The 13,557-nt window shown below is 39.1% G+C and overlaps 1 protein-coding gene across 1 annotated transcript in view; it reads right to left on the reverse strand.

Moving 5' to 3' along the window:
• The window catches only part of zgc:153039 (uncharacterized protein LOC767698 homolog), a 148,357-nt gene that overhangs the window by 116,006 nt on the left and 18,794 nt on the right, over window positions 1-13,557 (reverse strand). Inside the window, exon 7 of the mRNA XM_055166791.1 lies at window positions 13,120-13,231. Coding sequence (XP_055022766.1) covers window positions 13,120-13,231 — 112 coding nt within the window. The remainder of the gene's footprint in view (window positions 1-13,119; window positions 13,232-13,557) is intronic.

A 13,557-nucleotide genomic window follows, 5' to 3' on the forward strand; every position in this document is an offset into this window, starting at 1 on the left:
GACTGCGTAACTTTTCAGGTTGGGGGGGTTCTGCTACCATGGAAATGCTGCTCTTTGGCTGTAATGTTTGTTAATACGGCATTGAGCAATATAAGATGCATTTATTAAAGCAGGGGCGTTTTTAATGCTCAAAAATACCTTTAAAAACTTGCATTCTGACGGTGAGTTATGTCGCCTCTTCACAGATCTCACCTGTAAAGTGACATGGTGGCATCTCCTTGTTTCTATGGGAATTGGTCACATTTTTATACAGCGCTTTTTCCACTTTCAACGCACTTACAGCAAGAAACCACTCACCCATTCACACACACACACACACTCATACACAGTGTCTGCGTACACTGGGAGCGAGGTGGGTTAGGTTTCTTGCCCAAGGACACAACGACCACATTCATCTGTGTTTCTCTCTTGGCACAAACTCGAAATAAAAACAAATCAATCAATCTGTGGGAGCTGGAATCGCACCACCGACCTATGGGTCAGTGGATTCGATCTCTCAATTAATGATGTTTATGTCGTCAGCGAGATTCAAACCACCGGCCTTCGGATCAGTGGACAAACCCTCTACCGTCGCGTCAGACTTTGGAATACTGGAGGTAAAGCAATGACGTTTCTATGGAGACAAGTAACTGGCGGGCCCTCTACCAGAAAAGTTACACAGGGGACCTTTAAACAATCATTTATCAAAATAGAGACTGGTCCTTCGGAGGCTTTTCACCACAACTGACCCCGTGCCGGTCTCTTTCGCCGGCTGTGTCCTGGATTCTTTAGTCGGAAGTTCAATATTGTCTGGTGACTTTATTAAAAGGGCACAAACACAATAATGTGATTTTAAATTGCCCTTTCATTCATTACATGCAAATCCATTCTGAGTTATCACAAGATTTGAATCAATGGCGAAATCGCGCTCTTCCCGCCACAATACACAGCCAGTTAAACAGTGAAAATCTATTGAGCAGGTCTATTACCTTGAACAAACTTAACCTGAGAGTAATTGCTTGGACCCATACGTAATTTTACAACGGTGACAACAGAAGATACGGCGTTTTATTCCCCTGTTCCGATGTAGTGAGTCTGAGCTTCTCGGAATGGGCCGTTGAAGTTTATTTCTACAGTAAGTCATAAAGTCACAGGATCGAACGGTAATGAGGAGAATTGCATAAAAAGAAGCAGCAGGTTTCACATTTACAGACGCTATGGTCGTCTCATGCGTTACACAACAGCGGCCGACTGTCCTGGGATTCACTGGTTTGCAAAAGGGACTGAGGAGAAGGAGGTCAAAAATGGTAAATGACAATACTTTTTTATGTTTTACGTGCAACTACAGTGAATACCCAGGTGGGAGTATGTTAAATGAGCACCATATAACTTTTCGGTTAAGGGTCCATCACCTTCTTGTTTCTATGTCATTGCTCTGTTTCGGATGTTCCACAATGTGACGTTAAACAGTTCTACTTTACACTTATTCAATTACAGGTGTTTTTTTTTTAGCTCAAAAATACCTAGAAACTGCATTCTGACTAAGTATGGTCGCCTCTCCGCAGATCTGACCTGTAACTTGGTCTAGTTTGGTCTCCACGAAGATAGAAAGTTTTAATGCCATACTGTGAAACATTCCAGACAAAGCAATAACATCTCCATGAAGAAAAGCATTTGACAGAGCCTTCACCAGAAAAGTTACACAATGCACCTTTAAAGACTGTACTTTTTTGATAAATATACATATGTAATTATTTGTAATTAGATACAGGGTTCCTACTCTTTTTCACTGGCAAAATTTCAAAACACGATGTAACGGGAAGGAACCACTGCTCCTTCACGTCAAGAGGAGCCAGTTGAGGTGGTGTTTCGGATACCTCCTGGCACCTTCCTCGGGAGGTGTTCTGGGCAGGGGAAGACCCAGGACACACTGGAGGGACTATATCTCTCGGCTGGCCTGGGAAAGCCTTCGGAAGGGAAGTCTGGGAGTCCCTGCTTAGACTGTTGCCTCCGCGACCCGGCCCCAGATAAGCGGAAGAAAATGGATGGATGGAAATTTCAAAACTTTTCTATGACTTTTTCATGGCCTAAAGTGAATTTTCCATGACTTTAGTGCATTTATTGTTGTCTCTTTTAAACAAAAGGCGGATACATTCGGAAATACTCGTAATGATAACTTAACAGAACGCTGTAGTTGCATGAAAGCGATACTAAAATTCCACTACTTTTCCAAAACTTTCATTGAATTTACAAAATTCTATGAGTTTTCCAGGATTTCCATGACTGTGGGAATCCTGTAGATACAATGTGTGGATGTAAACATACATTTTATTTGTGTTATTATTTTCAATATAGTAAACACTTTGAAATATTTTAAACGTCCTGCGTCTTCAGAAAAACCCAAGTAAAATGTTTCTAGGTGTGTGTTTAGTGTGTAATAAACTGAACTCAACCAGGAACTAAACCAGAACTAGACCAGGACTTAAACTAGTTTAACAAAGTCTACTTTAGCACAAGATCAGTGTTGAAGGTCTAACACTCGAGAAGTTTATTTACCATCAGTACAGGACCCAGGACCCAGACATGAACCCTCAAAACAATGTGATAGTGTTCGATTCCAGTTTAGTACAGTCCAGTTAATCCAGCTATGCTTCCATTGTAGGGACTATTATATCTCTGATGAAATAGGCCAAAATAACAAGGACTGAGCTGGCAGTGAGTGCCCTCTATATGAGACAGCAGTGCAACTTCTCTAACAATCCCCTGGTCAAATTCTATTGCTTTACAATAAAACAAAATTAATAAGAGTTTAATGAGGCCACTACAAATACAACTGAAACTACGGATGTAACAACAACCGAAATATTGTGATAATTGTATCATCAAAAGTCACATTATAATAAGTCTCTTTGCTTAAATGAAGAGTTATGGTGCAGCAACAGCTAAAAAAACAGAGGGAACTTCATAGACCATGATCCTTTTCTCCATTTCAGTGTCAACGACATGAAGAATTAACAGTTATAAGCACTTTTAAATCTTAATTTTTTGGATTATGACAGAAACAAAGGACTGTCAATGCATTTTAAAAGGAAAAAGTAGTATATTCACCGTGATGTTAGCCTCTGTAACATATTGTAATGCACATCTTACTGGGAAATTTGGATATTGTTACATTCCTAAGTGAACCCAAGTGTAACTGATTCTTTTTCCTTCTTTTTGTTTGAGTTCTCTTGTTTTATGGTAAGTATTTTGTTACGCCTTTAGTTACAGGTCTGAATGAATGAGTGATTTTTGCACACTGACCTATTTGCATGTGTGTCCTGGCGGAGTGTGAACAAGGCCCCTCACGCTCTCTGCTCATGTGAGGGGCCCCACATGACCCCAGCCCGAGGTCAGGTGATCAGGGGTTAAGACACAATGGAGCGGTCCTTCTGTAATCACTGCACTGCCTTAAGACATCATCACCAAAGTAAGACAGAGCAACTGCGGGTATTTGTACTACAGGATACTGCTATCACCATTACAAAATACTGAGAGCACCTTATTATGATGACTTCTCATTAGCAGACAGTAGATTTTTTTTTTTTGTTTGTTTTAACAAAGACTATGAGGGGAAAAAAAAAAAGGATTAAATGAAAGGATTATAATAACTAGGTAGGTTTAAACCTTAACAAGCCTCTCAAAGCACCACACTGTTATTCCTTCATTATTCACGTACTCGGTTTCTGTAGCCACAGCCGCCCTACGTAGACCGATGGAAACAATTTGGTCATTCAACCACGCATAGGCCCTTCCAAACACCACTCATCACTCAAATTTTATAGCACACATTCAGACCAGAGCTGGAATTGAACCGCCAACTTTCATACTGTTGGGCTACCGTTCTGGCTATAGTGTTTCTCACAGGTTTAATATACAGTATGGTGTCACAAATGATCCATATTCAAAACACAGTATTTGATGTATTAAGTAATAAATACTATACTATATATCCAACATCTTCTGCTTTAATGTTTTTATCAGTCAACCCCAAGTACACAATAGGCCAAAGTTTTACCACATACAGAATTATTGTTTTCTATTTACTCAAAATCTCAATATAAAGTTCATTTTTCCATGCTGCATCTTAATAACCTGATTCATCAGCTGGTTTCACTTCGTAGAAACCGTCTGACCTTGCAGCATTAGAATTTGTTCGCTCGACGGTAGGCGGGTACTTTTTTTCATTTAACCAATCACTGCTACTTGGTTGTGACATATGTAATGCGGCGTTAACGGGGCTAACTGGTATATTAAGCTTTTCCCAAATCCTGTAGGAAGAAGGACAATAACGTCTTTGCCCTTGATAAAATTCATCATTCAACATACTCTTTGTTCCGACTTTAAATCCTCAATCTCGGGAATCTTTGCCAACATAGAATGTATGGCTCTTCGCTGATTGGCTGGTGCCCGAACTCGCACTTCCGGGGTTTTTGCGAACCGATTAGTGTATTCCGATTCCTGACCTAGTCGCTGGAGAGAAATGAAATTGAGTTGAGGCACTACGTGGCACCAGCCTGGCTATCATCTCAAAAGCAGTTCCCATTAAACATCCCTGAAACTGAACAGTAGGAATGCACTGATCCAATTTTGATATTGGATATTAACGTTGAAACTGAAAATTAGCTGGATCTGATATCAGCTTCCAAATATTGCAACCTTACATATCTTATTGTATCTTATTGTTTTCTATGTGTTTTAGTAGTTGTATTGTGTATTGTGTTGTACTGCGATTGTCCTAGTCTATTCTATGCTTGTGTACAGCACTTTGACCAGCTGTAAAGTTTATAAATAATAAATGCTTTATAAATAAAGTTGGTATGGTAAATATTGGTTCAGCGATGAAATAAGATGTAGCTGTAGTCGTCAAAGAAAGCCTCATGTCTGAACTTTTATTCATACAAAGCTGTTGTGTATTTACTTGAGAAACAAATAATAGCTCCATAACATATTTGGTCTTATTTTATTTTTGTTTAAAGGATATTAATGCTGTTTTCATTCTCTGCACTGGTGTCGGTTATTATCAGTATCTGCAGATGTTTAAAACTGTAGTATTGGACTCGGCATCGGGACCACAGGCTGTAGCTAACCTGCAAGGAAGTTTGCATTGGGTTTCTTCCAGCTCCTTCTGACCCTGGCTCCCTTTGACTTACACTGGAATATTGTCACTCCGCTCTCTGTACCTGCTGATGTGGGCCTCGTCATTTTGGTCTTAAAATGTTCGGCTTAACCCGCTCTACATGATCCTGGGGTCATACTAGGGCTGCTCGATTATGGAAAAAAATCATTATCACAATTATTTTGGTCGAGATTGAAATCACGATTATTCAAACAGTTATTGTTTTTGTGACACAATGCATTAATTCAGCAATTCTCTGTCTCAAAAAAACACTTTGTTATTGATAATTTACACACAATTTTCAAATTGAAAATAACTATAGGCTACAAATAAGTACTTTAGAGCAGTTTTGAGATGTAAAAAACATAAAATGAATAAAATATACAGTACTTTGAACATGAAATGAAATATGGCATAGAAAAACAGAAATGTATCCAAAATAAACTATATATCCAGCTGTTCTACAATCGCTATACTTTAAAAATAAAATGAATAAACTTAATTATATAAAAATATCCCAAAATAAACTATGTTAAGCTTTAAAATCGTTTCAACTTGATTATATGAGTTTGGAGATCGTTTGACACGTGAATCAAAATTGCAATCAAAGTTCGATTAATTGCACAGCCTTTGGTCATACTATTTTGTACATTAAAAAATCCTATTCCTAATATAGAGCCTGTCTTCAATTTCCTGCTATAACCGACAGCATCACAAGCTCCAGCGATGGGTGACGTCACACTGAACGGGAGTGAAAAAGCTGGATCAGATCCCTACTAAACAGTGATATACAGTACAGCATTCACCTCCCTCGCCAATTACTCCAAAACTGTATTTTATAAAAGCACTCTTTTAGTCGCTCATACCGTTCCCAGCTCAAACTTCCTCAGGTACAGTACAGTATGTGTGAGTATGAGCGGCACGGACACGGGGACGACAGGGTAAATGATGGCTCTATCGATTCTTGTAGCTCTTTTATAGCCCTGTCATGTCAGTTTAGCACTCCAGCAACTACCCCTTTAGAGCCCCATCAATACTGAGCCCTGGTACACTGCAGCAGACAGATAGAAAGAGACGGATGAGAGGAGGAGAGAGACACCGAGAGGGAGGGGGGAGGAAGGAAAGAGAGAATTGTAAAGGAGTTGTAATACTTAGTGCAGCGTCAGGGTAAGTATGTTTGTGTATAAACTTGATAAGGTGATGAGGTTGTTAGCAGCTGTTGACATTAAACAGCCCAGGATTACGATCTCACAACACTGCAAACATTTAGCCGAGACTGCTAAATCAAGGCAAATACACTATAAAATAAAACACTTTCTAAGCACACTGTTACGATCTTTAGGAATCTGCTTGTTCAAATTTTGGCATATTTTGCATATTTACTGGCACAATCTTTATTTTTCAGCTTATATTTTTTACTACTTAGCTTCTGTCACTTTTTTGCAGATGAAATTGTTAAAAAGTACTAGCCAGGGTAATATAAACTTAAAGGTGCACTGCGTAACTTTTGCAACGGAGGGTCCGCCACCTGTTTGTCTCCACTGAAATATTGTTGCTTTGTCAAGAATATTTCAAAGTATAAACATTAAACTAAATCTATCGTAAGAGAGACAAGCAGGTTACAGCACTACGCTACATTACAATTCAGATCTGTGGAGAGTCGCCCCTATTCACAGAAGGAATTATTGTATTTATGAGCAATAGAAATACCCGTAATGAATAAATGCTACAGGGATGTATTTAATGTCATATCATGGAACATTCCAGGCAAAGCAATAACATTAGTAGGCAGTACATTAGGGCTGAACAATCTCGATCACGATCACGATTTTGGGAACGTCCAAGCTGCGCTTCTTTTGCAGTGCTCCTAACTGACCCTAGCCAGGCTGGCGCAACCTAGTGCGTCCACTCAATTTCATTTCTCTCCAGCGACTAAGTCAGGAATCAAAATACACTAGACGGTTCACAAAAACCCCGGAAGTGCAAGTTCGGGCACCAGCCAATCAACAAAGAGCCATACAGTACGTCACGACCAAATAGCAGCGATTGGTTAAATGATAAAAAGTATCCACCTACCGTCGAGCGAACAAAATTCTAAGGCTGCGAGGTCAGACGGTTTGTAAGAAGTGAAAACTGGACCAGGTTTTGTTTCGTAAACTATTTCACACATGTATGCATCATCAACATCCCTCTGTCACAGAAAGAACACCAATAGTCCACAGAGACGTGTCCTTTAGTCCAGAATCAGTGCACAAGGAAAGAACTGTTTTTTTTTTTCAGAGCAAGTTTATGCAAATTAGTCATGTGGTTTTAAGTTTTGTGTCTTTAAAATGTCAATAAATGTGACAAAGCGGCATTAAAATACATTATAATGTCAAACGGGCTGATGTGAGTCGAGTGTGGTTATGGTTTATATGTTGTAAAGTTGAGTTTATTTATGCAGATTAGTAATAGTAATAATAATGATGATGATAAACTTAATATAAAAACGTTAATGATTTAGACCTGGTGTAGTCCTGGTTCAGTTCTGCCTTAGTTCTGGCTCATACCTGGTTTAGTCCTGGTTTAGTCCAGGTTTAGTCCAGGTTCAGTCCATATGTGGCGCAAAAGTCCAGCATCTCATCATGTTTCTTCTGCTCAATAAATAATGCCTGTGAAGTGATGATGGATTTTTGACAGTAGTAGTCACAGTGGGCACCCGCAGGTACCCAACCTGGTGCAGGACTCTGGTATGATGTAAGTTTCTGTGATGTTTGCAAATGTTTATGTGCACTGAATCTTGATTTGGAAACAAATAAAATAAAATCATGGGTGAAACTGCAATTCTATTTTTTTCTTCAAATCGTTCAGCCCTATAGTACATGCGTAGCGAACCCTCCACCAGAAAAGTTGCACAAAGCACCTTTAACTTAAGCATAAGCCAGATTTTTGGTCATAGTTTCCTGATTGAAACATGGAAGTCATTCTGCGATATCAGTCTCTCAAATCATGACCAAACAACACTCCGCAATGAGTTAGCCAACAAAGCAAAGTTAATGGGGAACATGTTTAAAAAAGAAAATCTCATGTGAAGTAAAGACCATGATTTTGTTTTTGTTTTTTTTCCATGCATCTGAGAAAAATTTGTCTTGCCCCAGTAGATTTATTGTAAGCAGCTATTGAGTTCAAAAAGAATTCTGCTGCGTGCATCTAATTAGAAAGCATTTTATTGTCCGATAATCATGAAGTGCGAGTTAGCATGCTAGTTGTTATTTTCCTTTGCAGCAAAACTCCGCTCTGGCCTCTGAAAGTTGTGAAAAGCGCTTATAAACTCATTGCGGTGAATAATTAGGATGCTCTGAATGCATACGTTAAGACAAATAACTTTGAACCACTGAGAACTAGTTCTGTTTTTCATGTTTTAAAGTTTTTAGAAGGATATTTGGTCTGTATATAAGCTACATTTATATGATGACGGTCTGAACAGAAGACACAAAAGTGGTGTCGCATCTTCACTTTTTATTCCACGTTTAGATGAGCGTTTTCTGGAGGAAATCTGCGTGCATACGGTGACGCAAAAGTGTGTGGAATTCGATTGGGTATGCATGCCAGGTTTCTGTGTACTGTATGTACCGTATTTTCTGTACTATAGGGCGCTCTGGATTATATGGCGCACTGTCATTGAATGGTCTATTTTCGAACTTTTTTCACAAATAAACCGCACTGGTCATTAAATGAAACAACAGTTGGATGAGTCAGTGGGACTTTGTTTGGCACGTTCACGGTGACTCTCGGCTTTGTTCAATTGTGGCGTGTAGGGAGGGTGCTGTCTGGGACCGCTGGATTGTTGCCGTGTTCGCAGTGACTCAGTTGTTCAGTTGTAGCTAGAAGTGGCACATTGCACTCGCTTTTTCGGTTCGTTCCTCCGTTCCGTTCCTCGTCCGCTTGGGGTGATGAGTGTGGCTGCGTCGTGCTGGGACACCCTGAGTGGATTCGTGTATAGGGCACGCTGGATTGCGGGGCATCGTTTTTTGATGGGGTTGGAGGTTTATGAGCGCGTCCTATGGTGTGGAAAATACGGTATATGACGTAAACGTGTACGCAACATGAGCAGATCTGACCACAGTTTTGCGTCTTGGGCAGTGTAGACGCAAACGCTACGGCGGAGCGTATTCAACTTTTCCACTCTGGAGGGTGTTTTCAGATTTTTGCGTTTTAAATCCCCCAAAACTTCGTCACTGTCTAAACGAAACACACTTCTGATCAAATATTTTGTCGTTTTTACCCGTAAGCGTTCTCGTGTAAACAGGCCCATAGACCTAATATATATTTTCATTCTTTCCTCCATCAATACCCTGAATACAAATCAATGCAAACCAATGTTGGATTGAACAGCCAGGTCATCTGTTATTAATTCTTTCGCTTGTGTAGTTTTTTTGTGTTTTTTTTCCAATACTACTTCAAGTTCAGTGCGTTGGGATTGATTATGTGACACCTGCGGTCAGATAACGCCGGGGGGAGAGTAGGCGCTTTTCAAAATGCCTGCTCCTGTGATGGCTTTGTTGCGTGTAGTGAAGCAGAAAATGAGCTCTGTCTGCATTATCTGATAGTCACTAAGTATTGGATTTGATCTGTCGCTAACACAACATGTGAACATCTCATTCTACAGCGTTATCAGTAAACAGCTTTCATTTAGATTGTACGGTTTATTTAAAAGGTGACGGATACGGTGTTTAAGCGGTTATAATGGTCATTCGTTAAAGCTGCACTGTGATACTTTTCTGGTGAGGGGTCCGCCACCTTCTTATCTCCATGGAAATATTATTGCGTTGCCTGGAATGTCCCACAGTATGGTATTAAACTTGTATATTTGGATTTTATTTTATTTTTACTGGTATTATCATAGTTCACCTTGAAAAACGTGTACTGTAACTGTAAGTGGGGTCGCCTTTCCACTGATGTGACCTGTAACTTAGGACTGTGTCGCCACCTGCCTGTCTGCATGTGTTTTATGCCATACTGTCGTTACGTTTATATGATGACGGTCTGAATAGAAGACGCAAAAGTGGCATCGCGTCTTCACTTTTTATTTCGCGTTTAGACGAGCGTTTTTGGGATGAAATCTGCGTGCATACAGTGACGCAAAAGTGTGTGGAATTCGATTGGGTATGCATGCCAGGCGGCAAGGTGGCGACGCTAGGTGGTGATGTATGTGACGTAAATGTGTAGATGACATGAGTAGATCTGACCAGAGTTTTGCGTCTTGGGCAGTGTAGATGGAAACGCTATGACGGAACGTATTCAGGGTAGGGTCTTAAATTTCATGTTCCTAAATGAAGGCCTTAAAAAGTCTTAAATTATGTTGTCCAGGTCTTTTTTTTTTTTTTTTCACAAAGGTCTTAAATTTTAATAGTCTATTTTTTGTTTACTCACCCAGGCTGCAGTGCAATGTTAAATGGAAGGAGGAAAAAAAAAGAACAACGTCAAATCAAGTAATATAAATGAAAGTCTAATTTGGAGTATGCACAAACAATACTTAGTTTATCGTGTTAGAATATTATTTTTAAAAAAAAATTGCCTTTTTACAAGCAATGCATACTACTGTAAATGAGTTCTGAATGAGATTTTGTAATAAAAGTATTTTTTGTTATTTAAAGCAGTGAGTAACTGGTTATTATTAGAATTGGATTTGGTGTTTTTCGCCTGTATAATGGGTGCGATGTTGGTCTTAATTTGCGTTTAAGTGGTCTTAAAAAGGGCTTAAAAAAGTCTTAAATTTGTGGTAGTCAAACCTGGGGATACCCTGCCATTCCACTTTTCCACTCTGGAAGGTGGTTTCAGATTTTTGCGTTTTTAAGCCCCAAAAACGGCGTCACCATCTAAACGAAAGGCACTTCCGATAAAATATTTTGTCATTTTTACCCGCGAGCATTCTCGTGCAAATGGGCCCTAAGGAACAATTTAGGTAAGACAATAAAATCTCTCACTGGATACAAGCAAGCAGCAGAGCAGACCATCCACTAGAAAAGCTACACAGTGTATTTTGGTACAAGCAATTCTACTACATAAGACATTTTTTTACAAGTTTGAAATGTCTGTGCAGCTTTTATAAAAAACTGAACTAAAAAACTTCCTTCAAAATCTTTCCAAAACAAGAGAGAAGTCCGTTTCTACATCAGGACTACAGTTTGCAACCAAATCAGATTTGATAACATGTGACAGAGATTCAATTAGCTCATGATTCATTAGAACAACTTCAGTCACATGAAGCCTTGATTGTATTTTGGGGCATTTATTTGATGAGCGACTGTAACATGGATTGACAGGAGAAAGAGAGAGCTTCATGTTTTTTCAAGATGTCATACCACTGCAACACAACATCTCAATGGATACGTTTTACCAAATACAGAATCATTGTTTTATATTTATTTGAATATTAAACTGTTTTGTGATCTGTGTTATAATTTTGTTTCCTAATCAAAAACCCTGCATATTTAGGCTTAGTTCTCCTCTCAAACTCTGTACGCCTTTATTCAAATCATTTGGATCATTTCAGCTCTGGAACTGCCCATCTCTACTAAACAAAAGACAAAAACGTAGCTGTTCACTTTAAATCCATTTATATTGTATAGTATTGCTTTTGGCCTTAAATCTCTTGGTTGGTTGGTTCGGCTGACTACCTGGACTGACTGAAGGGACGATCTTCAGCTTTATTTATACACAACAATCACTACACAGCAGGGGAGTACAGAGGTTTCTCATTGGTGGTGAAATAGGGTTGTGGGTAAGTTTGTTGCATTTTAAAAACAATAACATTTGTGAATTTCAGTATCGGCCTCAGTCATGAAAAAAATATGTTACCCAGCTAGAATGTATTTTAATATCACAGACCAGACCTTAAAATACAATGGTGTTAGGTGAGGAGGCTCACTGTACTGTTGTAGTCAAGACTGCACTAATCGAGACCAAGACCAGTCCGAGACAACAGGGTCCCAAGACCAGGACAAGACCAAGACCTCTGAGGGTCGAGACCGAGACAAGACCAAGATCACGGCCCATCGAGACCAAATCAAGACCAAATCGAGACCATTTTTGTAATTTTCGACATTTCTTTATATTTTACAGTTATTTTGGCACATTTAAACCAGTGTTTTTACAAATCTATCTCCGTTTTTTTCTGATTATTGTTAACTTAATCTTAAAATAAGAAAACTGTACTGCACGTAAACACTCTGTGCCCCTTTTTTGAACACCCACAGTTTGAGAACCACTTTTTTAATAGAACTTCCACTGGCACTTTATAGAAAACTGTGGAAAAAAGTGAAGAAAATGGGTAGGATTTTTAAACCTGTTTTGTCAAGTTCCTAACTGAAGTTACATTCTCTTACTGCCTCTACCAGCCTCTGCACATTTACCAAACGCACATCGTGACAAATACAGATGCATTTGTGCACTTTTATTAGGCTAAGTTCAGCCACATGTCATAGTAAGAAGTTTATTGCTGACAGCAGCGGCCGTAATGAAATATGATTGCTTTCGATGAGTGTCAGACCTCGAGTCCGAGACAAGACCGAGTCCAAGTGTCTTCAAGACTGAGAAAAGAGCGAATACAAGCAGTCAAGTCTGAGATGAGACCAAGACTAGTCTCAAGTACTATGACACTAACTTACTGCATGACAGAAATTACTCTTCTAGAAAACTGACAAGTCTTTAAGATAATTTCACACATTCTGACTGAAGTTTTAACCACAGAGCAAAGGATCGTGGTCAGTGTAGTTCCTAATTCCTGACTTCTCTTTTCCCAGCCCCAGCTATTTTAACTCAATAACTGCAAAAAGATGACCAAGATAACTTTTGATCATGGGATTTCCTGTTCTGGTAAATATTATTACACAAACACACAAAATTAGAAACTATCTGAGTTGAGAATAAATCCTGGAAAAGGAGTTTGAAATGTTTTTTTAGTTTTTTAGCTGTATAAACATTGTGTGGTTGTTACTGACCGGTCACACGAGCAGGCCTCCAGCACACACAGCAGGTTGTAGATGATGTACGTGAAGATGACGGCTGTGATGGTTCCACGAGGGATGGAGTAACTGGGATTCTTGAGGTCCCCTACAAGTAAACGATAAGTCTTTTAATTATAATTTACCACAACAAACATAAAAATACTAGGTTCCACTTTATAATACCCCTATTTATTTTATAGTCTGAACAATGACTAAATTCATAATAAACAAATTGTTTATTAAAGGGCACATATTATGCCATTATCTGATCTTATCTGATTATGTTATAATGTTGTTTCTGCACCACAAACAGACCTGGAGTTGTGTTTTGTTTCATTCACACGTTTAACACACAAACCCTGCATATTTAGGCTTTACGCTCAGTTCCATCTTGTGATGTGGTAATACAGGAACGCTCCCTGATGTTTTTAT

This window comes from Boleophthalmus pectinirostris, unplaced genomic scaffold (genome assembly GCF_026225935.1).
Source record: "Boleophthalmus pectinirostris isolate CB_2022bp ecotype Guang Dong unplaced genomic scaffold, ASM2622593v1 HiC_scaffold_9, whole genome shotgun sequence".
NCBI classification, from domain to species: Eukaryota; Metazoa; Chordata; class Actinopteri; order Gobiiformes; family Gobiidae; genus Boleophthalmus; species Boleophthalmus pectinirostris.